General features: G+C 32.2%; 3 protein-coding genes and 2 long non-coding RNA genes across 8 annotated transcripts; 2 read left to right on the top strand and 3 right to left on the bottom strand.

Moving 5' to 3' along the window:
- The first annotated feature begins 155 nt into the window (after positions 1–155).
- Positions 156–1,770, top strand: LOC149031511 (uncharacterized). 2 transcript variants are annotated; one of them, XR_016177719.1, is made up of 3 exons: positions 156–296; positions 368–1,093; positions 1,632–1,770. It is a non-coding gene; the product is annotated as an uncharacterized LOC149031511 (long non-coding RNA). The 2 variants fall into 2 exon arrangements; XR_016177720.1 differs by having other exon boundaries at positions 368–1,072; positions 1,632–1,762.
- Positions 1,254–20,327, bottom strand: LOC107073057 (uncharacterized). Its single transcript, XM_089175870.1, is given in 15 exon segments — positions 1,254–1,462; positions 1,540–1,953; positions 13,628–14,933; positions 14,997–15,238; positions 15,311–15,425; positions 15,428–15,880; positions 15,883–16,335; positions 16,338–16,454; positions 16,457–16,616; positions 16,754–17,147; positions 17,247–17,399; positions 17,483–17,587; positions 17,685–17,828; positions 17,922–17,976; positions 18,052–20,327. Coding segments are annotated over 13 exon segments (2,670 nt in total). The 5' UTR covers positions 18,116–20,327; the 3' UTR covers positions 1,254–1,462; positions 1,540–1,953; positions 13,628–14,718.
- On the bottom strand, positions 2,283–6,156 carry LOC107067951 (uncharacterized). Its single transcript, XM_089175869.1, has 3 exons — positions 2,905–6,156; positions 2,692–2,757; positions 2,283–2,591 (listed from the first exon to the last, which is right to left on the bottom strand). The coding sequence occupies exon 1, from the start codon at positions 5,950–5,952 to the stop codon at positions 5,422–5,424; it is 531 nt and encodes a 176-aa protein (XP_089031995.1). The 5' UTR covers positions 5,953–6,156; the 3' UTR covers positions 2,283–2,591; positions 2,692–2,757; positions 2,905–5,421.
- LOC149031510 (uncharacterized) lies at positions 6,407–8,993 on the top strand. The gene is made up of 2 exons (XM_089175861.1): positions 6,407–6,723; positions 6,804–8,993. Exon 2 carries the CDS (start codon positions 7,920–7,922, stop codon positions 8,991–8,993), a length of 1,074 nt encoding a protein of 357 aa, XP_089031987.1. The 5' UTR covers positions 6,407–6,723; positions 6,804–7,919.
- On the bottom strand, positions 12,066–13,574 carry LOC107073070 (uncharacterized). Of its 3 annotated transcripts, XR_016177716.1 has the most exons (5): positions 13,015–13,329; positions 12,847–12,918; positions 12,620–12,678; positions 12,401–12,537; positions 12,066–12,300 (listed from the first exon to the last, which is right to left on the bottom strand). It is a non-coding gene; the product is annotated as an uncharacterized LOC107073070 (long non-coding RNA). The 3 variants fall into 3 exon arrangements; XR_016177717.1 differs by lacking the exons at positions 12,620–12,678; positions 13,015–13,329 and adding an exon at positions 13,336–13,574; XR_016177718.1 differs by lacking the exon at positions 12,620–12,678.
- Positions 20,328–20,867: the final 540 nt, after the last annotated feature.

The following is a 20,867-nucleotide window of genomic DNA, read 5'->3' as shown; positions in this document are numbered from 1 at the left end:
GTGCTTGAGGCTCGATGTTGCCACCAGGCGGCAGCCGAGGCAACTAACAGCTTCACTACTTTCAAATTGATTACTTCTCTTCTCTCACTAATTTTTAGTGACATTCATTTAAAGAAAAGCAATACTACCAATCATTAAAATCATGATGACGGAAGTAAAAACACAGGAGAACTATGGAGAGTAGAGGTAAGGAGTAGCATCTCTTATGGGAGAAAATGTGAAAAAGTGTCCAGCGTTTTCTATGAGTAACAGTTCAAAAACCTTCCAAAATGGCGCTGGTGAACGTAGTATGTATGGTATGAATGTAGCAATTGTAAACAAATTGAAGTATGCCGAGTAAAAAATTTAATATTATTGGCAACTAAAGTAGGTATGTGGCGTCCCGCACTTGCTCGGTGCTGACACCCCGTGGTTGATGTAGCTCCGATGTCTTGCACCTAGGGATCCTATAGGAGAGATGCGCCATGTACATTGCTGGGGGACCGGAACTCGGTTTTGCGCGCGAATGATTCAAACATTGAAATAATTATGAAAAAATGAACTATATTTAATGATAATTAAAAATTTATATTAAAATAGAATAGGTTACACGAAAAAATTATTATAAATTCAATAAGAAAGACTTAATTAAGTTTGATTTGATAAAAGGCGTTACAGTATTTTGAAATTTCAAAACAATTTGTAGGAATTTATACAATTTTGATAAATATAATTATCTACTATATATATTATATTAATAATAATAATAATAATAATAATAATAATAATAATAAGACAAATATATAAAACAATTTTTCAATTCGTTTATTCTGCTTATAAGTTACATACTCGTAGCAGAGTGAGTTCTTTGTACATTCATTCATTATCTATAATTAAAAATGTTTAAAATCAGAAAGTTTCGCACGCGTAAATGACGGTCAGAATGTAAGAGGGTATATTATTCGTTCATGATAAAAGCCCTTAACATTACCGCATTCACAACATATGCATAAAAAGCCTTCAAGTCTCTAGTTTCTGTTAGATTACAAATTGTCCCTAAAAAGTTCGCAGAGTTCTTTATGATGCTCTCCAGGTAATGTTCTCGCATGCTACGGTAAGTAGGGCACTCGAATAAAAAGTGGCTGGCTGTTTCATTAACTTTTAAATTGCAAATAGAGCACAACACTCTTTGGTCGATTAAAAATGATTCGCCCTTGTACGAAAATCTTAATACATAGATATAAGACAAATATATAAAACAATTAAAAAATAGATTTATTTTAACATATTTTTATTTCTCAATGTGGTACATGGTCATAGTTTTACTCGAACTGAGATTTGTTTGCTTCAAATTTTGTAAATTTTTGCGACTATACCTACGCGATGGTATAAGGTATTTACGGTCTTGCGTAGTTCTTGTTGAACTTTTGCAGTAATTAAGAATACACTGTCGAACCATGATTATTCATCACAAACAATAAATCTGTAAACAAACGATAAGTTATAGGTTAGGTTTGTACATTTATACTTGTAACTATTAAATGAGTAAATTAAACTTACACTTATAGAAAACTACTAAAAAAAAAACAAAATAATTAAACATAAATATCACAATAAAAACTATAAGTATTCCAAACTTAAACTAACCACAGCTAACCACAACTAACCACATGGCTGCGCGTTGGATCGGAAGCGGTCCCCCAAAATTTTCAGCCAATGGCACATGAGCTGAATATGTATAGCGCATCCCTCCTACAGGATCCCTACTTGCACTAGAGCACTATAGAGATGAGTACTCTCATCCGCCATTTTTGCTCCTCCAGTGAGCGGACAGTTTTAAAAAAACATATGTAGTGAGTGTTAGTCTGTGAGTTTTATCGTTATTTTTTGCAATTTTTTTAATTATTTGTGAATGAATGAAGAAGAAATTTTATTGAAATTGTGTAATAGTCGTAGACAACTAGTGATTTCTGTCTGAAAACATATTGAAAAATACATTTGATTTACTAAAAGTATTATTTCAGATAAAATCAACATTGATTTTCCAAATTGTTGCTGTGTTAAGTATAAAATAATTAAACATCTTTTCAATGTTCGTTAGTATTGCGTGAAAAATTATTATGAGAACTGCAAACGGCATACCAAAGTGTATGGATTAGCGACTATGAAATGAAGAATTTTAAACATTTAATTTATGCATTTGCTGCACATATATTGTGCATTGTTAATAATGATGTTAATTTTATTATTTATAATTTTATAATATGTTTACAACGGAACAAATGAATAAATAAATATAGATATATTCATATAAATGATACAAATTTATTTTATTTCAAATGTACAATTCTAACTACTCACTTATGCTATGTGCAGTTCATTACTTTTTTTTTTTAAATATATACAATTTTTACCATGTTTAATTAAGTTCATGATTATGAAACATTGTATTTGCTTAAATATTCTGAAGCTGCTGAATACGATTTATATTCTTTTAAAATTGCATTCATTCTCTCTATTTGAGCCCTCATAGATTTTCATATAGATAAATTTTCAGCAAGCAAAGACATAATGGTCTCTTCGTCAACAGATTTTATTCCACTTTCATACTCCTAAAAAAGATACAATTATTATCTTTAAATTTACAATTAATTTACATATTTATATAACATAAACATAAATAATTAATGTTTCAAAATAAGAATATAATACCATTTTGCTTTTAGCAGCGACTGATCTTTTGTTGTTGTCTTCTTTTTTTACTGGCATACTTTTCATCTGTTTTAAAATAAAAATAAGAGTTATTGAGCTTTTATTTGTAATATGTTATTCAATATATTTAATATATATTACTAAACAAATCCAGTATTTTTATAATTTAAACAGATTATCTATTTTTCAGAGTAATATTAAAACATTACTTACCAAATTATTACTGAAACGTTCCAAATAGGTTATTCGTGTTTATAAATCAATCACTGAATAGTATTTTGTAGTTTAATCTATCTTTTAATGTTAAAAATAAAAAGATTAAGTACTAACATCAACTATCAAATAATTTTTTTAATGAAATTTAATACAATTATCAATAAATAATTCAATCTCGCTTGATTTCAATAAACGTGTTTACATACAAAACCATACTGGTGTCTTCTCTGCAGTGATCTCAGAGACTTTGTTCGGAAAAATTTGAAATCCGATAATTTCTCGGACAAGATTTTCAAAATCAGGGAAAAGAGTGCAAGTTCCAACTTTTTCAAAGTTGATGACCTTTTTTTGAAGTGAAAACTTCTTTAGAATGGAGTGATCTGAAAAGTAAATAAACGGAAACGCAGCTATGTAACGGCTGCTATACTAAATAACGAGAGAGAAAGAGACAAACATATAGGATTGAGCCTGCGAGAGAGAGACGGAATATGGCTATACAGTTTTTCCTATTCTCGGTCTCCTCTTTATGCTATGCTTCGTAGTTATCGCTCCTGGTTGTATATGTGTGCGATTGTGTGTGACTGCATACTACAAAGCGTGGACACGTATTCTTTCGATACTCGAAATGTTTGTAGGTAGGAGCGATAGAAGGGTAGAAGGAATAAACAGAGATAAGCACGTAGGTATGCGACAAAAGTATAAGGTCCAAACGAACCGACGGTCGAAATAAAGAAAGAAGGTGCGTGGTCTGTTTATGTTTTACCAAACGTGTCATTTCTTTTCTATTTAAAAATGTTTCTATTTTATTGAAAAATTAATATTATTAAATTATTTATTTATTTCGCAAATAGTATAATTAACAATTATGATATACATAGAATATAATTATATTTATTGTATTATGTATATATATATATATGTATTGTCTGCAAAATTTTACAAAAAAATGAAATGATTATCAGATAAATCAGAGAAAAAAAAAATTAAACAGCATTGTAGAATATTTTTCTTATAAATATCTAAAAACATGTTTTTTAATTATAATGTTTGCGTATTTAGGAAATTTATACTAATTTTCCATTAAAATAGAAAAGTTTTTAAATATAAGAAACTAGACACGTGACAAAAACATAAAACCTTATTTACTTTATATTTCCAATAAAAATGCAATAATATGTAGGAAAAATTGGTATTTAGCCATTTCATCTTCAGTTATATATATATGTAAGAGTGCGAGTGTATGGAGTATATGAAAGTGGTTGATGAAAGATTTGTAGCGATATGGATATGAGTGTGAGTGCACGCAGCGATATGGATACGAGTGCATGTTGCAAGAAAGAAAAGCGTACGATATCGGCTGATGTCATCGTTTGTAAACACCCCGAAATCTCTCGAATGTTCCCGAGCCGGAAATCGGGAAGAAGTCTTTTTGTTTGACCGATTGGGAATAGTCTGGAGATTTCTAGAATGATTAACGGAAGTGATCGGGACCATTGGTGGGGTGAATGCATATATAAGCGCGGTGAAGAGGGCGGTCCTCGGGCCCTTTTGATTCGGTGTGACGAGTGAGTGTTATACGAGTGTAGTTACGGTTTTTCTAACTCTGGTTACTTATTTTTCTTTCGGTCTTTATCTTAAACCTTAATACTTAAGTTTTTGTTATATTATAATAAACATTTCTTTTATTCAATAAAATCTTCTATATATTTGTCTGTCTGTCTGAAACCACGCCAATCACCACACCACCATCCCCACAAATAAAACTTATTTTACCAATATAGCAAAAAATTATAGAAAATAAATTTTTTACAAAAAATGTTTAATATTATAAAATAAAACAACGGAAATGATAAATAGATATTAGGATCGTTGTAATTCAAAATCCGATGAAACGAAAAAAATACGACATTTTTTTTGGGATATTTCCTACAGGTAAATATTTATAAATATAAATTCAACACCAAAATTTAAAAAATAAATTAAAAATTCATATGAAAAAGAAAATTTTGTTAAATAACCCGTTTTAAGCGAAATATCGAGCAAAAACCGTTTTCGCCACTTGATTTTTAATAGAAGGGATGAAAAAAATATTTTTTGTTTCCCTACGATTGTTCTTTGTAGTTTTTTTAAAGATAATTAAAAAAAAAAAATTTTTAAAAGTCCAATTTTTATATTTTTTTATTGAATTTTCATTTTTTGAGTACTTTGAACCGTCGTAGGGGTGAAAGGGTGCGTTTTAGGGGAAAAATGGTCTGAGAGAGATAGGCCTAAAATTTTATGCTCTACAACTTTTATTTGAAACTTTTTTTGATATTTTCAACATATAATACAAAAATCGTATTTTGGGGTAGTTTTTAATTTTTTTCACCCCTTTCCCGGTGGTTGAGAACTTTTTTACTTTGCCCACAGTTTTGTACGCATTTTTCTGATAATTTCCATATTTTTTCAGCCGTATAGCTCAAAAACCCGAGTTCAGGGCTATTTTGACTGGACTATCATTGTTTCGGTGAATGCTTAACGATCGGGTTCGACTTCGGTATTTTCTTCTGCGCGCATCGATTTTTCTAGCTTCTTTGTTAGTTGCGCGATTTCCCGCTCCAATTCTGCTACGTCGAGATTTGTTGTTGTGTGAGCGACACTTCGTATTGGCGCTTTTTCCGAAATTGCGGCCGTTTTCGGCAGACGCTCTTTCTCTAGGATCTTATCCAATAAAAATCGCTTTACCCGTTGTTCTCTGGTTTTAGTTAGTCTGTGTATTAATGCTTCTTTTAAATGTGTGTACGTACGTTGCTCGGGGGGAGATGTTAAGATGTCGTATACCTCTTTTATCAGCGTGGTATCCAAATTCCTTACCACCGCTGAAACCTTTACAGCATCCGATTTAACGTTGTACGCCGCGAATTCCTCTTCCAACATTAAGAACCATAAATATGGTTCCTCTTTCCAAAAAGCTGGAAGCGTTACATTTCTAAACTCACAGACGTTGATTTCCTTTGTGTCAATATCGGCACGGTTCACGTCGGCTTCGCTGGTTGGTTGCGCCATTTTTTATTCTCTTTATTATTTTTTTTTATTTTAGTTTTTTGTATTATTTTTTTATTTTTTACGCGGACGTTCCCGGGTTTCGGCACCAATTTACTGTAGAGGGTTTCTCTATAGTAAAAGTAATATTACACTGAATTTTATTTATTATTTTTATTTAAAGGATGCGACTTGCTTTTCTTTCTTGTACACTTCTCAACGGCTACGTACAGACTAGTGACTACTTCTTTTTAGCGTGGTTCCCTAGCCTTCTAGTAACCTTAGAGGGCGCGACCTTCGGTCGTACCTAGAGCACTATAGAGATGAGGTGCACCCCCACCACCACCACCACAACTATCCGTGTATGACCTGTGTACGATCTCTGTATGAACAAGTATTTCTCCCTGCGGTACGCTGTTTTTACCGTTCTTACGGTAGGGTTTTGAACTTGATGACTAAAAAAAAAAAAAGTCATGTGCGCAAATCACACGTGTTAGAAGTGAAACCTTCAAAAATCTAAGTTTCGAGAGAATGAGACGAATGCACAGTTTCAAGAGTATGATAATCGTAAGATTTATTTATTATAATATTATAACCATACATAGCAAAGGTCACTATTATGGTCTCTGGGTGGAATAGCTGATAAAATGTACACGTCTCCTAATTAAAGCAATAAAAATGGAATGCTGAATGAGACAGTTATAAATAGACATCAAAATCGTAGGATGTTTATCAAAGGAAATATAATTCTTTGGAAACTAATTAAGTACGAATAATCCTTTTTTTGAAACTCAGGTATAAAATTTTTTTTGTTAGTATGGTTTTCAATTTCCCGTTTTCATCTACATTCTTGCGCTATATAACAAACATTTTAGGATAAATGAAATAAAAACTTTACGAAAAACATATGGAAAATACTACTGGACTGAACGAAGGTTCTGGTAAAATGCAATGAAAGATCTAATAAAGATATTCTCTAGAAATGTTTTTTCAATTCTGTAGCCTACCACACTTCGAGACCCTTATTATTTATAACATATCTCGTCCCTATTCTTTGGACCACAAACTTATCTTTCTAAATACTCTCGTCTAAATAAAGATCTGAACAACGAAAAATCTGAAAAATGCATTGAATCGTATCGCTCTCTCAGCTTATCAAACTGTGTACACTACGAGTCTCAAATTTCAGCCCCGTGGTAAGATCCAACGATTCACGCTGGGTGTTCAACATCTTAAAAATGTTTTCATTTTATTGAAAAATTACTATAAGTTTCTTAAATACGCAAATATCACAATTTATAATATAAATTTTATATATGCATGGGTCAGTACATCTCTTTGGATATTTTCCATAAAAACATATAAAAGTCAAATTTAATAGACATATTTTGTCTTTATGCATCAAATATATTTTATAAAAAAGCAAAATAAAAATATAACAGTAATTTACTTGCTTTTGAATGGAATTTGTCAATCCCCCTTTACGCGGAAGTGTGCAAAAGAGTTAAGGAGGTAGCTACCTGGGCAAACGAGATGGAAAGAAACCGTAGAAGAGATAATATCGTAATTAAAGGCCTTCGTGCAAGAACCCAGACTCTGTTAACCGAAGTCAACACATTTTTACAAGTCACATTCGGTGTTGAAGACCAGGTGCTCTCAGCGAGAATGGTGTCTAAACCTGGGACTCGCTCCATCGTTGTTGTCCAACTGAAGTCATCCGATATTAAACGTACGATTCTAAAACTGAAGAAAGAAAAGCTAAACGGAAAAGATGTATACATCGAGCCAGATCGCACACCAGAAGATCGGAAGATCTTCCTGAGCTTAAGAGCTAGAGCCAAAGAAGTCGAAAAGGCAGGAAAGAGAGCCACGATACGTAATAAAACCATCGAGATCGACGGACAGCTATTCCATTGGCAGGCTGACTCTAACAATATCCAGCCAGTGGCAAAAAACCAACCCAAAGGTCAGCAGAGAAAAAACGACAAAGGATGGCCCCCTCTCCGACCCCAGTATTCCAAGCAATCTTCTGGAACATCTACGGGATACGAAACCTAGGCACAGTGAGCTTCCCAACAAAACCTGACTTTCTAGGCATTTGTGAGACATGGGTCTCGCAGAAGATAGTAGCGGCACCGGCGCCTTGGGACAATTACAACTGCGAATACTCAGAAGCAGTCAAAGAAAAAAGTACTGGCCGTGCGAGTGGTGGTTTTATGGTTTTAAGTCATAAGGATTACGATATGTTGTTAATAGGAAAATCAGAAATGTATGTCTTTGTGTGTGTCCGTAAAAGGGATGTAAATTATGTGTTGGGAACCATCTACTGGAAACTGAATTATGATATAAACATTGCGCTAGAATCGTTACAACTAATTTTAGACGAAATTATGACGGACTATAAAAATGTTCCAATCGTAATTGCAGGCGATTTCAACGCAAGACTTGGCTCGATCGGTGACCTTGAGGCGGAGGTTGTAGAAAATACTGTGCTTAGTAATCAGAGAAATTCTAAAGATCTCAAAGTAAATTCACGGGGTACAGAACTAAATAATTTTATGGAAAGTAATGGTTTTATTCTGTTAAATGGCCGAACGATAGGAGACCTAAAGGGCGAGTATACTTTTGAGAACCATAACGGTCAAAGTACAATTGATTTATGTTGGATCAATACGCAGTTCATGGATATTGTAGAAAATTTTGAGGTATTGCAAACTGTTACGGGATCGGATCATTTCCCAATTGGAGTGAGTCTGCAACTGCCACTCAACGTTGGAGAATATGCAAATAATGAACAGGAAAAAAATACAAAATACATTAAGCAACCAAAATTCATATGGGAACCGAGCAAGCTTGCTGAATACCAAGACCTATTAAATAATTTAAGTATACCAGTGGAAGCCTTTACAAACACTGGCAATTTATCAGTGGATGAGCAAAGTAATATCCTATCGACAGCAATTCAAAAGGCGGCTCTGAAATCCGGAATGTGGAAAGAAGTAAAAAGATCCAATGTGCGGAGGTTTCATGCCCCTTGGTACAATAAAGAAATTCTGGTCCATTAAAGAAAAGCTCAAAAACTGCTTCGGAAGATTAAAAATTCGGATATGAACAACAACTTACTGCAAGCCGAGTATCTCAAAGCAAAAAAAGAATACAAACTCTCAATCGCCAATAGAAAAGCTGACTATTACAAAGAATTGAAGAATAGATTTGCCGGGGTAAGGAATTCAAAAGAATTCTGGCAGGCTGTACGTAGATGTAAAATTAGCACCTTTACTCCAAACCTGATAGATTTGAAAGAGTGGGAGATGTTCTATAGACAAATATTCCCGCCCAGACCTAGCCTACAGGTGATATATGCCGATGTTGCTGACACGTTGTTAGACTCAGAAATATCGTTTCCAGAAATTATCGAGGCTTTGAAAAAATGTAAACCAGGTAAATCTCCAGGTGAAGACAACATAACAGCGCAATTTTACCGCAATTTACCGCGGTCTTGGTTAAACTATATGCAATCACTGTTCAATAATATAATTAATAAGGAACAAATGCCGAAAAAATGGGCGTGTTCAATTCTCACGCTGATTCACAAAAAGGGATGCAAAAAAGACCCAGGAAATTATAGAGGTATTGCACTTTGTAATGTCATATCGAAAATATTCACCCAGGTTTTAGCCAAGAGACTGCGTAGTTGGGCTGAAAGCAGAAGTGTGCTGCCGGAATCACAGTGCGGCTTTCGGAATAAACGCAGCTGTATAGACAATATTTACGTCCTACAGTCGGCGGTACATTTCCAATTAAGACTCAATAAAGGTGCTCTATATGCCCTTTTTGTGGATTTCCGCCGCGCGTTTGACTCAATTAAACATCCGCTTCTTTGGTCAAAGTTACACAAACTGGGGGTCAGCTCGAAATTTATCCGGGTGCTAAGATCGCTTTATGACCACGCTTCTTTTCGCGTAAAGATAAACATGGAACTATCCAGGCCAATCGATGTTACTGAGGGCGTTCTTCAAGGGGAAATACTAAGTCCACTGTTATTCGTTCTATTCATCTCCGATATGGAGAAAGCCCTTAGAGGAGCTGACTTGGGCGGTATAAGCATTGACGGACTGAACGATATTATACTACTGCTATTCGCGGACGATGCTGTAGCTCTGGCTAGAACCCCAGTAACCTTGAGGAAAATTATAACAGCCCTAGAAAAATACTGTTCCGCAAATGGTCTAGAAGTAAACACGACGAAAACGGAAGTCGTAAATTTCCACAGAGGAAGCCGAGCATCAAAAGAAACCTTCGCGTTTAATAAAACCCCCCTCAAGGTCGTAAAGGTATACAAGTACTTAGGCATTCAGTTTTCCTCTTCCGGATTAGGTAGAACAGCGAGAGAGTCAGCGGTCCGAAATGCAAATATGGCGATAGGCACAACGATGCAAATACTGGGCAAATCCAAGGCGGACTCGTGGGAAGGGCGTATAAAACTGTACAATAGCCTGATTGCTTCGACACTTTTGTATTCGGCTCATATTTGGGGGCTCAGACAATTGAACGAAATGGAAATAGTACAGACGAACTATTTTAAAAGGGTCCTGGCACTGCCGAGAAGTGCACCTAATGGACTGTTACGCTTAGAATTAGGCCTCGTAAAAGTGGCGCTACAAGTTTTCAAATATGCATGGAAATGGGTAATTAAATTATTACAAATGGATCAACGTAGACTCCCACGACTCTGCTTGTTACGCCAGATACACCTATTTAGAAACGATAATACGTTAAACGTAAAATACAATTGGGTAGCCCAACTCAACAAAATGCTAGAGCCAATAGGTCTAAGCTACATGTGGGAAAACTTGAACCCAGAATATTGGCAAGAAAAGGAAAGCTACGCTTGCGAAAAGTTTGCACAGTTACTGAGGGCACAGGATCTCAATAAATGCCTCAGCACAGAATCTTTAACATGTAGAGTGCTGAGAGTAACCCAAGGCACGGCTGCTAAGTACCTATATAACCGAAATATGTTCTACGCTGCAAAGATCTTAGCGCAACTAAGACTTTCCACTATTTATGTATTAAGATTTTCGTACAAGGGCGAATCATATTTAATCGACCAAAGAGTGTTGTGCTCCATTTGTAACTTAAAAGTCAATGAAACAGCCAGCCATTTTTTATTCGAGTGCCCTGCCTACCACAGCATGCGTGAACATTACCTGAAGAGCATCATAAAGAACTCTGCGAACTCTTTAATGACAATTTGTAATCTAACAGAAACTAGAGACTTGAAGGCTTTTTATGCATATATTGTGAATGCGTTAATGTTAAGGGCTTTTATCCTGTACGAATAATATACCCTCTTACATTCTTACCGTCAATTACGCGTGCGAAACTTTCTTAGTTTAAACATTGTTAATCATAGATCATAAATGAATATACAAAGAACTCACTCTGCTACGAGTATGTAACTTATAAGCAGAATAAACGAATTGAATTGAATTGAATTGAATTGAATGGAATTTGTCATCTGCTCCTAATTTATTCCGCAGTATTTTTTAATTCTTTTTCTCTGATGTATCTGGTAATCTTTTTTTTTTTTTAAATATTTCAGACAATACAATTATTATATATTTCGTGTACTTCATAATTATTTATTATAATATTTGCGAAATAAAGAATTTAATACTAATCTTTTAATAAAATAGAAACATTTTTAAATAGAAAAGATATGACACGTTGTAAAAAAAAAAACTATTGGCATGAATATTATCGCATCTATAATAAAGATAATAAATGTAGATCGTATTTTAACAGACCTTCCCTGTTTTTTATAATTCTTTTCTCCTGATAAGGAACCGACCTTGGGGTGTAGGTAGCTGACAAAAACTAATATTTTCAAATTTCTATCCATCAAGATGGAATGCTGAATGCGATAGCCATAGATAGAGACGAAAATTGTAGAATATTTGTCGACAGGACATACGCCGTCTTAATCCAAGTAAACATAATATATATTTTTTTGGAACTTAGGCAGATTTTTTTAACACCTGCAACCGGACTTGTTTTGAGTTTTGGAGACTCATCAACTGGTGGTGGATTCTTTTCGCTGGATGTAGTATCTAATTTAAATTGTTTACTCTTACTAATGTTTTTTGATCCGGTTGTGTCATACTTTCTTTTTTATTTATCTGTAGAAAATATCGAAGAAGAAAATGTACGTGGAGTAGAAACGTTTTTGACTTTATGAAAAATTTGTTCGAACTGCTCATAATACTCAAATGTCATATGAGCTCTTCAACTCTTATTATTGTTGTCGATACACTCCTTATATTTAGTGTTTAAGCGATTAAATTTCCATTTAATCTGATCTGCTGTTATCTGTAAAACCATAAATCAATGCTTATATCGAAAAGTTTTAATCAACACACTATCAATAGTTTAATGCACCTTCAGCATTGATGATATTAAGTATTTTTACCTGTATACATAAATCTTTTAAACCTTCTGAAATTTTCTTCCACACCTGTGATTTCTAGCCGGTATTCATAATCATGTGTATATTTTCTTCGTATAAGCTAAGCATTGCCATCGTGGCTTTCTGTGTCCACACAGCATCTGAAATATTAAGATACAACAGACAATTATAATTTAATTAAAACCTCAAAATCTAATGTGCAGTCTATAAACTATTATTTACGAGTCTTTTGGTGTTTAGTGCCATGTTGTAGGTTACTGGATTCGGTTCTTGCAAAAGCACTTTGGTTACAGAACAAAATACGAATTTATTACTAATATAGATTTGTTAACTAATTTCGAAAATATCAGATACAAAGATTCGTCGCAGCACTCGTCATCGGTACAATTCAATATTTAATAAAATGCAAAGAGAGGTATAAATTTTATATCAATAAGAACTATTTGTACCTGATGATAAATAATTATTAACTTCTGACTCTTCGCATTTAAACTCTTGCTCTTCTGTATAATAGTATATTTCTGTAAAATAAATTTATTTATAGTTTTGTATTTTAAAATGAAATTGTATTCACATTTTATGTGTAGAATATAAAAAAAAATAGTCAATGTTTATACCTTCATCCATACTTATATTTATTTTTTAACAGTCTGAATTAACTTTTTATTATTTCCAAAAAACTACGATGAGAAGAAAGCTTTAAGAATTTTTTCAACAATAAACAATATTACTAACGATAATATAACTAAAATTTCGATCAATGCCAACTTAAAGAAAAAACACTTGGTTATTTTCTGCTACTGAGTTGGTATCGATTGCACGCATCACTCGAGAGCAACACTTTTTACAGTGCTCGATTGTGCGATGTTCTAGTTGAAAGTTGAAACATTCAACGTTGAGCATTATGCCAGTGCTGTCAGATCGTGGGTAAATCTTACCCTCTCCCTGTGCCACTGGAATTGCACACAATGAAAGTTTTCCATGTCCGTGTGTTTGGGATGTCGAAAGAAGTCGAGTGTAACCGAAGTTGGCGGGCACGCCAGAGTGGCACACTATGAAAGCGACACGTGTCGTCCGAACACATGGACACGAGTCGCTTTCATAATGTGCCACTTCGTGGCCAACCGCCAACTTCGGTTACACTCGCTTTCCTCGAAATCCCAAACACACGGACATGGAAAACTTTCATTGTGTGCAATCCCAGTGGCACAGGGAGAGGGTAAGATTTACCCACGATCTGACAGCATTGGGTGGTGGTAGTAGTGGTGGTTGGGATGGTAGGGGCGGCGGTGGTAGTGGTGGGGGTGCATCTTTCCAAAATTTGTTGACTAAAAAAGAAAAAGGTCATCAAGTTTTCGAAATTCCAAATGGATCGTACGCCACGAATTTTGGATCGTACATGCCCTCAAATTATCGTACGCGTACGATAATTATCGTACAAATGGGATCGCTGCTAACGATAATATAACTAAAATTTCGATCAATGCCAACTTAAAGAAGAAACACTTGGTTATTTTCTGCTACTGAGTTGGTATCGATTGCACGCATCACTCGAGAGCAACACTTTTTACAGTGCTCGATTGTGCGATGCGATGCTCTAGTTGAAACATTCAACGTTGAGCATTATGCCCGCATAATACGCTTTAGTGCTGTAATTGGAAAACGGGGCAAGTTAATAGTATTTTTGGTTTCTACCGCGTGAGTAGGAATTCGCTTTCCTAACAATAAAAATTATATGTAAAAGATGCTTATTGTTAGACAGGAGATAGTAAAAAAAGTTGGGAACCAATGATATGCTAAAATTAAAAAACAATTGTTATAGGTTCTGTATAATAATATAATTCTGTATAAAAAAAATTTTGCATTTTTATTGAAAATATACTTTGTTTTATTTTTTATATAAATATTAACAGTATAATCTTTCACAAGACCTACTTTCTTTTTCTTTTTAGATTTCTTAAACCCTTTAATTGGGAATTTAAATTAGATCTAATTTATTTACATTTATATTATAGAATGTTTATATAAAAAACTAAGAAAATTTTTTATTATAGATATAAAAAATAATTTCTCTATATAAAAATAATAAATAATATATGTATATCAAAAAATACTTTTCATCTTTCATTTTGTATGTAATGAAATAATCGCTAGCAACAAGTTAAGATATGCCGTTACATTTCTTACAGGCACGCTGCTGAAAATTACAAAAATCTACAGAAATTTATTTACTGTATATATATTATTATAAAATTCTAGTAGCTACAAAGCCCGAAAGGGAAAAATGTTTCCTTTATATATTTTATAAACATTCTTGAAAATTAATATTTCTTGTTAAGTCTTACCGGCTGAAAAAAGATTCTATAAAATGTATTAAAAAAACTACTAAAAGCTTCCTTAAAAGACGAAATCGTATAATCTACTATAAATTCGATATACGTCAAATCCTGGTAATCATCATAATCTTCGTAAAAGAAGTAATCATAGATCATAGGTAAAAATACAACAAGGGCATACATTATGGTGCCAAAAAATACTGAAATAAAATATATTTTAGAAATTTTCTTTAAAATCTATCTTATATATTTTATACACTTACGGATAGTTTTTAATTTAAGAAATCTTTTTTCGATACACTTCTCTTTCTTATGTTTAATTTTATCTACAAACGTAGACGACGTAATAGAATTTTCATAAATATCTGCAGGTATCTTAGAAGCTACATTTTGTATCGTTTTAATTTGAATTCCTCTTTTAGGATCTGGAGATGATCTGATATTTCTATTAACATATAATTGTTTTGTTTGTGTTGTATCGCTCATATGTTGTATAGTGGAATCCCTAAATATTATTGAATTATAAATACGTAGGTCTCTGTGTTTATTTCTATATACATACGATGTCAAAACTTACAGATTTTTATTAATTATACTCGATAGAGCTGAACATTGTTCTATCGTTTGTATTTCTGGATTAAATTTAGTTCGATCGTTATAAATATTATTATAGAATAGTTTACTTTTTCTTTTTTAACATAAGGAGCGTCTAACGCTACTTTATGAAAATACTTTTGTCGTACATTTTCCATGTTGCCTGAATTTTGTTTTAATTTATTATAGTATTCCAGATAACTTTTATTTAATAATTCTTGAGTTTTAAGAGGTATTCTTACAGGATTTTCAATAGAGTTATTTTTATCCAATCTTTCTAAACTATTATATTTATTCTCCTTATTTTGCTGACAAAAGACATTGCTAGAGATAGTTGGATTTTCAACCGAAGATTCCATCTTAATGCAATCCATATTTTTATCCTTATTTCTTTCATGAATAGGTTTCTTTAACATTAAGAAATGACAATTTTTATCTTTCGTATATTGTTCAATTTTCAAAAATCTTGGATCATATTTATAGTTTGTTTGTTGATAACTCGACTGTGTTAAAGTACAATTAGAATTTACTACTCTGGATTTAGACTTTTTTGAAAGTAAGATCTGGCTCTTTTAGAAAAATTAGCTCTTATTCGTTTTCGCCTCGATGTAATATGTGGTTCCGAAGATTGAAAGAGTTTTTTACTATATGTATTTTTTTTTAGCGACAAATTTTCTTCAGACTTCATTTTCCGTTGTTTACTAAAATTATATTTTTTTAAATTTGAAATTTTAATAGATGTATAAGCACCCGAATCATTATTTTCTGTTGGTCGTTGATGCGATATAACTTTCAAATAATCGTTAGAACAATTATAAGTATTATTATTACTAGCAGAAATTAGAATTTTATTATTATTTGGTAAAGAAGAAGTATCGTAATAATTTTCTTCAACTGTGGACTGCTCTGAAAATCTGTCCTCCGTTTTATTCTCTAAAATAAGATTTTTCTGCTTATCTCGAATATGTATAGTATCATTTTTTCCAGTATCTACTACTTCATTTTTTTTTGTAAATTATCCAAATTTTGTTTTTCATACGACGATGTATGAACGTTTGTATCTTTTACTTGAAATTGTGTAGTTGTACATAAGTCACTTATTGGCAAAGTACTTGCAATACAAGGGAAATATTAATCTCTCCCGATTGATAAGTCGATATTTTTAAGGGTACATTTTGATATGTAATTACTGGTACTTGTACATTGTAACATTGTGTTGCATATATTTTGTCAACGGGTAAAGGATGTACTTTTTTCTTCATTACAAGTAAGATTGGACCATCAGACTCCTAAAGAAAGACAAATTTAGCTAAATTAAAATGCTTAAATATTTATTCATAACCTAATATATGTATGAACAAAATTTATCAAAATGGTTAATAAGATACTGTAATTGTATAAATATCTAATATATAAAAATACATACATTGGCAGATTGTAATGATTGATTTCCTGGTAACCCTTTTAAATCATTGTTTGTTTTAGTTTCTAATATTTGTTTTTCATTACAGATAGAGGTTGATATTTGTTCACCCATAGATATTTCTTTTTCTATGATATTTTTATTATTTTCTGAGCTGGGATCAATATTTTCTTTAATATCTACAGAATCTATTATACTTGTACTATTTATATTTATTAAATTATTAGTATTATGATCCTTTGCTATGTTAGCTTTACACTCCAGTGTGTTGTTATCTTCCGCATTACTTTTTTGAAGTAATTCTCCATTTAAAAGTTCTTGTTTAAAATTATTATTATTATACTTAATTACTTCTTCATTTTCTGGCTTCTTGGTATTTTCTTGTATTATCTGTTGACTATATATAAAATATTTATTTTAAATGTCGTAAAGTCTATATTGTGAAATTTATAATTGCACAATTAAACTTAAATATTTCTTATTAAATAAACTGTACATGTTTAAATTTTTCTCAGAAGCAGCTTTTTTCGTCGTTTCGCAGGGAAGTTGTGATTTTTCTAAAATAGAAGTAGTCTGCTGTGATTCTTTCGAATTATTATATTGTTTATTAGACTGTGTTGGTATAGTCTGATTTTTAACTGTAGTCACACTATATAAAATAATAAATACTATATTTTAATCAATTATTTTTTATGTATAAAACATCCATTTTGTATATTGTAAAATATTTACCGCTTAAAACGAGGATCCAAAGAACTAGGTTTTCTTTTCATTGTATTAAGTGGTTTTTGATAGACGGAAAAGTTTAGATCTTTCATTTCCATTGTTTTGAATGATCTGTAATTTAAGAAGAATTTCTTTCACATTTATTTATTACTTCTTAAAAACGAAGTAATATTAACATTTCTATGAGGTTATTTAGAATATCACTTACTGACATTGCGGTGTACGTACTGTAGAACGACTTTTCCTTGGTGTACCTGTTAATGTAATAATATATGGAGGATGAATAATGTCATCTGCATTATCTACTAATTTACGTTGTGGAATTTTTGGCCATGATGGATCTTCGGGTAATCTTAATTGATATAACGGTTATTTGATTTAAATTCATTGTGTTCAAACTTTGTTAAAAAATATTTAAAATAAGTTATAAATTTATGTAATTTACCTTAATGATCCAACATTGTATTTTTGTGGAACTGGTAATAAATTTTCACTGTTTACTATGGTAAAATATATTAAATAGAAATATTATTATAGCATAACTTGTGGCACTAATCTTGCATCAACATATTTACCTTTTATATTTAATCTAAGCGCAGTTTTATCATCTAAACATGACATATTGAAATAATCGTACATTTCAAAATGACTCTCTTTAATTTAAATAAACTTTCTTTTTACGTCCAGAGTTAATGTAATAGTAATGCAATAAAAAATGAAAAATTATGTAACTATGTATATTGATTACATTTTTTTTTCTATTGGTAGTCTTTCAATTCATTTAATTTTTTTCTTTTGTTTTTTTATTAAATCACGTTTTTAATATTTACTTACATATTTATGCGGATAAAAAATTTTTAATTGATAAACATACATTTTAAAAATACATATTAGAATTTCAATTATTTATATGAAAAATTGGATAAAAAGAAAAAGAAAAACCAGTATCCCAAGGCCTTTAAGGTTTTTGCGACTGCTTGAAATATAATGCATTTAAATTTATATATGTAAATAATGTATATAAATAACTATTACTGTATCTATTATAATTGTTTATTGCACCTAAAATTATACAACTACATATGCATATATTATATATTTTTATTTTATGTATTCGCCTATTTTCTTTGTTGTTTTCTTTAAGCTCGTGAGGCACCCAGGCTCCCAATTTTTAGGCAAATCCCATTGAATGAAGATGATTGAGAATCGTTTTATGATCGCAGTTCATTTTTTCGGCCAATTTACGACTTTTTTGGTGACCGTTCTCCTATAAAAGTGCGTTGAGGTGCACTCTTCGTCGAATTCAGAAGATCTTCCGCTGCAGGACATGTCATCGACGTCAAAACCGCCATTTTTGAATTTTGCAAACCATTTCCATGCCATAGACTCGCCTATGACACCTTCTCCGTATACGTTGCAAATGTACGGGACTGCTTCAGCAGCTTTTGGGTCTCGATGTAAAGCGGAAAAGAGCAGAATCATAAATGTTTCTTTATACCTCTTGGATATTCCATTTCTAAGCCTCAAAAATAATAAAAAAATAAATTACTCAAAAAGACGATTAGCACAATTTTGTAGAGCAGTAAGAGCTCTATCAAATGAATATTATACACTTTGTCAACCAGCAAAAAAATCGTTTAAAAAAAAAAATAAAAACGTTATGAACTTATTACCCAACCTAATATAATGTAATATAATATAACATTCTTCTCAACAGAATTATTTATAATTACAAAATCACTCAATGATTGTAGAATACAAGTGAAATACACAATAAGAGTAATCTAAAAGAAATTATTTTTCCAGGTGCTACCATTATATTGTCACGTCCCAGTGACGACTAACTTCGAACTTTGCTATGCTAATTATACGAATATCCTACTGATAAGTCATTTGTTAATTACAACTTTAGCTGTATTCGTATTTCGTAATATTTTGTACATTATGGTTTTCTTTACACATAAGTATATTTGTATTCTTAATTCTATTTTATAAACACTCTCATGAACGACCATCGACATTGGCATTCGTTAGTATATATTGTAAATAGAATAGCAAGAATCAATGGTCGTTCATGATCGTGAATAAGTAAGTGATACTAAACTTTTGCAATCCTACAGTACCCATTTTCCTGCTGACTATTGTTGAGATTACGCTTCAAAGATAGAACGCGCATGTCGTTTGTAGAATTCACGGGTAACCGTAACTGATATTTGTTTAAATGAAAAAGGATATTTTTCTTAATTCGCAGGATCCACGGTTGATAGTAACTGATATTTATCCAGTTCGTGGAATCGTAATCAGCAGCATGTCATATCACAAAATTAGTAGAATACCGAATCGAAGTGGATGGTGGAGGAAGCATTTTGCGCAAGTGGGAGGTGTTCCCACCTTTCCGAATTGGGCCCGGCGGGAAAACTGTGTTCTTCCCTGCCGGCAGTCTACCACACACATTAAAAATTAGTCTACCTCATATTTCTTAAGAGTTCGCAAATAGAAATTGTTCTTAGTCTTATTTTGTTATCTGTAATCTACTTAATCTATTAATTACTTAGTATTCGCACTTAACTTAAATTTACTAACTCAGCCACATTAGCGTTTTATTTTAAATTTACTATTTGCAAAATCTGTGTAATTTAAACCTTATTTAAGAATATACTGTTATTTCATAAATTTGGAAGTGCTTGTGCAAGAACCGAACTAAGTTCATCATCATATGCGAATCCAGTATCCTATCGACACAGCACTGGACACCAAAGGATTCGAAGAGTTTCCGAAATCTGACGATCAACGCCAAAGAAAGACTATCTTTCGGGGATTCTTAAACACCTTAAGGCAATAGTAATATTGGGTAAACCACTATCTCTTACTCGCTTAATAGGTTTCACTTTCTCAGCCCAGATCCCGGGTAAAGTACTGGCTCCACAGACTGATCCAAAATAGGGCACTCATTCTCTTAGACGAGTAAACGCTGGTAGCGTGGCCGGATCGGAGAAAATAATCTTTAGAATTGTTCTTGTTCCTCGATATCCCCTTCTGGGACGTCACAATATGTTTCCTCCATATATCATTCATATTTACAGTACTGAGTCTCATAACTCTAGTTTGTCAAATCATACTTATTAAACAATCATTTCAGTATTATTGTCCCCTGTTTGTTATTATTTGTTATCGGTATCATTGCCATTATTTGCTATATCACTTGACATACATATATAGTAGGAATGTATTGTTCAAGTTTCTCTTATGTATACTATACATATGTTTGCGAAAAGAGAATATATATTTTTGTTAGAAAAAAAAATAATTTATAAATCGTAATATTTCATTTATGTCGTTTTCAATGCATGTACTATTTTTCCAAATATTAAAAAAATATAAATTATTTGTA

This window comes from Polistes dominula, unplaced genomic scaffold (assembly GCF_049000335.1).
Source record: "Polistes dominula isolate Pdom_NZ unplaced genomic scaffold, Pdom_raw_medaka contig_19, whole genome shotgun sequence".
NCBI classification, from domain to species: Eukaryota; Metazoa; Arthropoda; class Insecta; order Hymenoptera; family Vespidae; genus Polistes; species Polistes dominula.
The sequence above is the reverse complement of the archived record's forward strand: the minus strand, read 5'-3'. Positions and strand labels throughout refer to the sequence as shown.

Coding starts and splice junctions, on each gene's coding strand:
- LOC107067951 (XM_089175869.1), bottom strand. CDS start 5,952: ATGGCGCAACCAACCAGCGAAGCCGACGTGAACCGTGCCGATATTGAC.
- LOC149031510 (XM_089175861.1), top strand. CDS start 7,920: ATGGCCCCCTCTCCGACCCCAGTATTCCAAGCAATCTTCTGGAACATC.